The sequence below is a fragment of the Petaurus breviceps genome, unplaced genomic scaffold (genome assembly GCF_028583685.1).
Source record: "Petaurus breviceps papuanus isolate PSGF00001 unplaced genomic scaffold, PetGlider_PUasm1.0 90822, whole genome shotgun sequence".
Classification (NCBI taxonomy): Eukaryota; Metazoa; Chordata; class Mammalia; order Diprotodontia; family Petauridae; genus Petaurus; species Petaurus breviceps.
In genome coordinates, this window is record NW_027187351.1 from 5,290,947 (window position 1) to 5,298,651 (window position 7,705).

The following is a 7,705-nucleotide window of genomic DNA, read 5'->3' on the forward strand; positions in this document are numbered from 1 at the left end:
ACCACTTGTTTATCTTGTGATTCCTCTTCAATGTCTTATTCTTGAAATGTGTCTTTTTCTGTGAGTCAGCATCTACCTATCAAACATAATATGACACCTTTTTCATGATTGATATTCTTTCAATGAGTGAAGCTCCAAATTTACATTTCTTCTAAAAAAAGATAAAAAGAACTTAAGTTTTTTATCAACTCCTAGAGCTGTCAGTCATCCTTATTTTTGCTATTCAATAAGTTGTATTTAGGCTGTGAGAAACAAGTTTTATAGACATAGAATGATGTGCAGAATCAGTCTGGCATCCTACAGATTAATATGTTTTAAAATATTTGGCTTCAGATAGAATAAAGCATCTTATTATGAAAGACACATTGCTTACCACCCACCTTGACCTTTTCACCTGAAGATCTTAACATAGAAAATATAGTTTGTTTAGCTTTTCCAGGTTTTATATATTGTATACGTGTGTCAGTAGTGTTTTGGAGTTCTCTTTTCTCTTTTATCAAACACAGATATATGAGATTCTTCCCCGATGGCCAAGTCATGGTGCTGACGACCCCTGAGGAGCCACAGTCCATTGTTCCTCGTTTACGAACTAAGAATAGCAGGTTTTTATTTGTTGAGTCCTTTCATCCAATCTACATGTTAGAGTAACTTGTTACAGAGTCCATCACTCATTGGTCTCCTTTCTCTTATGGCTTGTGTACATCGAAAAGCTAACTAATGGACTTGTCTCTTATTTTAGAACTGATGCAATCCTACTTGGTCATTATCGCTTGTCCCAGGACACAGACAATCAAACCAAAGTATTTGCTGTGATAACTAAGAAAAAAGAAGAAGTAAGTGTGTGTGTCTTGTTCTTTCCCAGTTTGTTTTGCATTCATAGCCACCAAAGTAACTGCCTAAGCTTCTTGCAGAGCCCCCCTCTAATATTGCCTTGGACCTGAGACCTCCCTTCATACCACTCCCCTCCAAAAAAACCTCCCCAAACTTTGTATTTATTTTACTTATATGTTAAATGTATGCATACATGCCCTGTTGGAGTGGCTTCTTGAGGGCAGGGACTATTTCACTTTTTCTTTCCATCATCAGGGTATAGTCCAGTACCTGACACAGAGTCAATGCATAACAAATACTTGCTGATTGATCACAAGGAAGATTCATTTTCTTTCTTTAGTTCAGCATTCATTAGTGCTGTTCCTTAAAAGACACAAAAAATGACTTGTTTCATTCATGACAGAATCATATATTAAAAAAAATAAGAATACCTCATAATTTGTATCTGAAGAGAACTGGAATATTTTCTAAATGCTGATCATTTTTAGGGTTTACTGTGAATTTGGTCATTTTAGGGCTAATGTGATAGGCCCTTGGAAACAGAGGGCCACCAGGCTGCCTAATGACAAGGACAGGCTCTCCCTTATCAGAAAAACAATAGATTAAAGATTCTCTGTCTACAACACTACAATTGTGTCTGTGAGTGGTCCGTGCATTTCTATCCTAGGGAAGAGAGGAAGAGCCAATCTAAAAAAAAAAGACAATTTGACCCTATCATCCTCTCAGACTATCACCCTATGTCTCCCCTCCCTTTCATAGTCAAATTCCTAGGAAAAAGCTGTTTCTACTTATTACCTCACTTCCTCTTCTCTCAATCAGTTCTCAACCCCTTTGTTCCTATCCTCATCATTCATTTGAAACTGCTCTTTCTGAAGTTACCAAAAATTTCTTAATTGATAAGTCTGATAAAACCTTTTTGTAAGCTTCAACCTTCTTGACCTCCTTTAAGCATTCAACACTGTCGATCACCCTCTCCTCCTAGATAGTCTGCCCTGCTTTCATGAAACTGCTCTCTTTGTCTCTTAATGTCTGACCATTCCTCAGTCCTCTTTGTTGATCACCCTTTCATATTGTGTCCCCTAAATTATGGGTATGTTACAAAGCTCTGTGATGTGTCTTTTTCTCTTCTTTATCAGTTCCTATGGGCTCAGTTATTTCCATGCAGATGATTTATAGGTATATATAGCCAATCCTAGTCTCCTGAGCTCCATATCTGAATTACCAATTGCTTATTGAACATTTCAAAGAGGATGTCCTGAAGGCATCTCAAACTGAACATGTCCAAAACATAACTCATACTTTTTACTCCCAACTCGCTCCCTTTTCTTATTTCTGTTTTTCTATTGAGGGCAACACCATCCTTCCAGTTATACATTTTATAACCTTAGATATCCTTGACCTCTCACTGTTGCTTATCCTATATATGTAATCAGTTGCCAAATCCTGTTGATTCTACTTCCCCAATATTGCTTGCATCTGTCCCTTTCTCTCCACTCACAGTCATCAATCTTATGACAGGACCTCCTCACTTGATTATTTCAGTGTACATAATTGGTCTTCCTACCTTCCAGTCCTTTCTCCATACATTTGTCAAAGCGATAGTTTTAAAATACAAGTGTGACCATTTTACTCTCCTTCTCAATAAAGTCTTCTCTAAAGCTTCTAGGCTCAGTTATAAATATACATATATATATATATATATATATATATATATATATATATATATATAGAGAGAGAGAGAGAGAGAGAGAGAGAGAGAGAGAGAGAGAGAGAGAGAGACACACACACATACACACACACACACACTCTGTCATTTAAAGTCTTTCACAACCTGGCTCCAGCTATACTTTTGCAGCCTTATGATACATTACTTCCCTCCACCGATGATGCTTCAGTACAAATTGACCTTGCTATTCCTTATACCCCAAATTCCCTATTTTGTCTCTGTACCTTTATATAAGCCATTACTAATGTCTGCAATGCACTCCTTCCTCATCTCTATCTCTTAATCTCAGATATCCTTCAAAACCCAACTCACATGTCATTTCTGTGAGGCCTTTCCATTGCCTCTCCACCTATTTGTACTTCCTCTGCTAATTACTGTGGGGTATGTGTGTGGGTCTGTGTGTGTGTGTGTGTGTGTGTGTGTGTGTGTGTGTGTGTGTGTGTGACTTCCCCTTATAAAATGTATATGCTTTCCAGGCAGGAACTGTTGGATCTTTTTCTTTATATCCTTATCACTTATAATGCCAAACATATAGTAGGTACTTAATAAACATTCTTTTGACTGATTGTTTGGTTGATTTGTTAGGGATACTGCTAGAAAATAACTTCTATTCCCATTGAAAATGAGTTAGAAAAAGCCTTTTTTTCCCCTTTTCTCTTGGAGAAAAGAAGAAAACAGTTCAAACAGATGTTTATGGCATCATGACATTTTTGGGTTTTTATTATCTTCACACTAACTCTGTGAGTATTCACTTTGTGTACTCTTCCATACCTGCCCTCTTCTCCATCCCAGGCAGTTATTTGTGAGCTGATAGAAAAAATTAACTGCCTATTGCCTTTAAAGGATTAATTGGTGCCTAAATACAATTGAATGTGTATGATTATAGACAAATAGCCCTGTAGCCCTATGTATCATGCAGTGAAATACATAGGGCAAGATTTGTTCTATGGAAAGTTCAGCATCTGCTGCTGCCCTTCCTGCCCCACCTCTAGGTGGTAGCTGGTGGTTGGGAAGATGGCCACAAAGGTAGCAGAGATCATGGTTGACTGTGGTTTTGACAATATTACTCCTAGGATAATGTCATAGGAGAGGTCTGAGCATGTACTAAACTTTCTCTAATCAACAGTTTGAGTCTCCATATAAGGGGAAGTAAAACCATCTAGTTTTATATTTAAAAAGCAATAAAAATTTATTAGTGTTCACATGTTAATGTGTTTTTTAAACTCAGTTGATGTATGATTTTTAGTGGGTCCTACCATGAAAATAAACACACATACACATACATACACACCTACCTCAAACAATAAATTGCTCTTATTTTTCTTTTCCTTTACAAATTTTTACCTTGAAGGGGGATCCAAGTGTGTCTATGTCCAGAAATGGACTGAGAGTCAGAAAACCTGGGTGTTCGAAGCTTTGGGATATTGTAAAAGAAGGCTGCCTTGTATCAGGGGCTTGGGAGCCAAGTTCTTATCATGGTTCTTCCACTGACTAGCTCTATAAGTATCATTCCATTCCCTGAGCCTAAGTGTTTTCAGCTGAAAAAAAAAAAACCCAACAACTCAGCACCAAGTCATTCTAGCCAACCTGTGTATTTTATAGAATTTTTGTGATTAACTAAATGAGATGTTAACTAATAAAGTGCTTTGAAAAGGCACAAACTATGGAAGTACAGGATTATTGATAATGTTATCTTGGTCTCTTTCACTTAAAACACTTACAAAAATAATCATTGGAGTAGAAAAGGTTCTTAGGTCTTATTTACCTTTTCTTTTATAGAAACCAATTGACTACAAATATAGGTATTTTCGTCGAGTCCCTGTGCAAGAAACAGATCAAAGTTTTCATGTTGGTCTCCAGCTTTGTTCCAGTGGCCATCAGAGATTCAACAAGCTTGTCTGGATACATCATTCCTGCCACATTACTTACAAGTAAGCAAATATCTTGAGTGTAATAAGGAAAAATGTACATGAAAAGGGTTTTATTTCTTCCCTAGGCTATCAGGTTTGGGATTCTTCATGGTAGATGAGATTCCTTGCAGGATAGGAGGACAATACTGATTTACTTTATATTGATTATATAGGAAAAATTCTTAATGCCACCCTGTCTCCTCCTTTTCTCCTTTGCACCTTTTAAACTTTGGTTTCTTTTCTCCTACTGCTATTTAGTTTGTTGTTGGGGAATGGGAACTAGTTTTATTTTTATATTAAGCAAAACTTAGGAACATTATTTTTCTCAGATCATCAAGTAGTGCATTCTTAGACCAGATATAAGTGATTCTTGGGTTATCCACTCTTCTGAACTATGCATGCCCCAATTCCCTTTCATTAGTAGTCACCTGGAAAATATTTATTAAGCACCTATCTTGTCATCATCCCTCTTCTCAACTCTACTTCATTGTGTCCTCATAGTCTGGAAGTGATCCTAGGTTCTCACATGCAAAGCACAAGCTCTCTTACCTCCTCCTAAGCTGGAAGGGCTTTGAGTACCAGACCATTGACAGACTATATCTGTTATCTGAGAATCAGCTAAGCTTAAGTTCAGAGAAACTCATCACCAGAAGGTTGGCCACCAGGTGATAATTTATTATTTTTTTTGGCCACAGCATTTCATGAAGACCATCTACTAAGGCATGCGAGGGGTGGTGATCTTCAACCAGGGAAGGAGTAACCCACACCAGTGAAACTACGGATCTTTTGAAGTATGTACCCATTACTGTGCTACATACTGGCTAGCGAGAAATATGAGACATGAGATAGTCTCTGACCCTCAGGAAGCTTACTTGGGGAGACAAGATCTACCGGTATGAAACCGTTAGTGAAAAAATAGTCTTAACATGTAAATGCTGTTATTATTAATTGTGTGGCACAAAAGCCAGTTTTTTTTAATTAGGGAAAGAGATTAGTTTGCAAAGATAATAAAATTATTTTATTTAGGTTTGAGAGAGCACAGGCATTTGACTCCCAATAAGATAATGTTTCTTAAATTTTGCATTTTGAGAGGTAGAAGGTCTGGGTACTATTTATTCGCAGTTCTACCAGCATGGTTTGGGGGCATAAAAAGATTGTTTAAAAATCATATCACTTTCAGATATATAAATAATAACATTCCCCACCCTTTGGGAAATTCCTACAGACATGAGAGACTTTTTATTTCTCTCCAATCCTGGCCTTCAATGGGGGCACACATAGTTCAAAGCAGTAGATAATCCAAAAAACCAGTTCTCCTACTGCTGTAGCCTGCTAGAAGCTCTCAAGCAGTGGAGAAGAACCAAGCTTAGAAATTATACAAAAACAGTTGGCAAGCAGCTTTAATTGCTTTTAACTAATATAAAAGGCAATTGGTCCCAGAAATAAGATGTGCAGTCTTGGCTCCTTCCTTTTTGATGCTGGTCAATTATTTAACTTTTGTTCTTTAGTTTCCTTCTCTTTTTTTTCCCCCTTAGCTATTTTTAAAAGAAAAGAGATTAGATTTGTCATTTTCCTCCCTTTCACCTTGATAATACTGTTGATCATACAAATTCTGAATGATTATATCCTATTTGCCATAAAAATATAAAAGGATTTCAAGAGAATTTAAATTAGTCAGAAATTAATATTTCGACCTTCTCTTTCTAGATCAACTGGTGAGACTGCAGTTACAGCTTTTGAAATTGACAAGATGTATACCCCCTTATTCTTTGCCAGAGTGAAGAGTTTTACTGCATTCTCAGAAAAACCTCTCTAAGAATTATACATCGTTTCTCTTATAACTCTTGCATGGGTCTAAAGTGTAGAGCAAAAGAGCACTTAAGTTATGAATATGTATATATTTGGAACTTATTTTAAATTGTTGGAGTTCTTTTGAGAAAAGTATAAACTGATATTTTTATTTTGGGGTAGTTGATTTGGGAAAGTGTTTTCTTTTGGAATTAAGATTATGAGTTGTCTTTAGCATTTATGTTGTCAGAAACAATATAAACTGTTTTAATCATGTCATTTTTCAAGCAGGTCTATAAGCAGTTATCCTTAAAGCAAATCTTCATCTGCCTGATGACTATAATATTTACATGAGTCAGGAATGGACTCTACTGAAAAAGAATTTTTCTGTACATGCAACATATGGTATATGTTCTCTGAAGGCTTAAAATGCAAAAAACAAAACAAAGCAAAACATTGTTCTACATTTGTTTGAAACTGAAGAGAATCTAAATAAATGTTTCTTTCAAGAAAATATACCTGGTTTGTCTTTTAAAAAAGTCATTCTCTTTACTCCAAAGCACAGAACATTAAGTGAACTAAAGGAGATTTGGAGCCATTTCTTCCATAGATTAGTATAAACAGCTACGCATCACACCCTGACCTTGGCTCACTGTCTCACACAAGCATGATAATTCGAAGGACTTGGCAAAAATGTGGTTGCCTCAGTGAAGTCCCATTACTTCTCCTGGAAAAGTAACTTATAGGGTTAAACCTCCTGGTTGAGTCAGGACCCTCATCTTTGCTATGAATGCACCTGTGAGCCTAGAGAATTCTGACTCCAGAAGACAAAGCCCAGAGGGGCCTAGAACTAGAGGCATAGAATGGAGTTCACATCATTCTAGCCCCTTTATCTTTACAGATGAGGATCTGGACCCAGAAAGGTGAAGTAACATGTTGTCAGTGAGCGACCAAATTAAAGCTGTAGTAAAAACTCCCTGTGGGTAGGAGGGAGGCAGAGATGAGGCAGAGAAGGGAATGAACTTTGTGCGAGGTGCTATGTATGCTAAGCACTTGACAGATACTCACTTTCATAGTAAGCCTTTCTTTTAGAGCTTATCTCTTTTCCATTATATCATGTTGCCTCACATTTATATGAGTGCTTCTTCATTATCCTGAGGTTTGGGGGGGATTTCTTATTCCCAAAGTTAGATTCCAATGTTAGAGTGGTGTGAGGGAAAGAACACCGAATTGGGAATCAGAAGAACCAAGTTCCATTCGTTTTAGGGAGCTCTGCTACCTAAATGTGCCTAGAGCTAGGCACTTAATCTCTGCCTTGGTTTCCTCATCTGTAAAAGGATGTTGATCTAAATGGCCTTTAAGGTCCCTTGTAGCTCTGATTGTATTTAACAGTAATGTGTTGCTCAAATATTTTTTGGAGGAAACCAGTAAAGCCAGTATATTCATCTCT

At 37.0% G+C, this 7,705-nt stretch overlaps 1 protein-coding gene across 2 annotated transcripts in view; it reads left to right on the forward strand.

The window, feature by feature from the left end:
• FBXO9 (F-box protein 9) overlaps window positions 1–6,769 on the forward strand; it is a 30,669-nt gene extending 23,900 nt beyond the window's left edge. The window contains exons 10-14 of one of the 2 annotated variants that reach the window (XR_011164958.1): window positions 507–602; window positions 740–833; window positions 4,337–4,488; window positions 5,163–5,258; window positions 6,175–6,769. Coding sequence is in view for 1 of the 2 variants with exons in the window: in XM_069070619.1 (XP_068926720.1) it covers window positions 507–602; window positions 740–833; window positions 4,337–4,488; window positions 6,175–6,283 (451 nt within the window). In the remaining variant the exon portion in view is untranslated. The remainder of the gene's footprint in view (window positions 1–506; window positions 603–739; window positions 834–4,336; window positions 4,489–5,162; window positions 5,259–6,174) is intronic. The other variant, XM_069070619.1, reaches the window with a different exon arrangement.
• The last annotated feature ends 936 nt before the right edge of the window (window positions 6,770–7,705 follow it).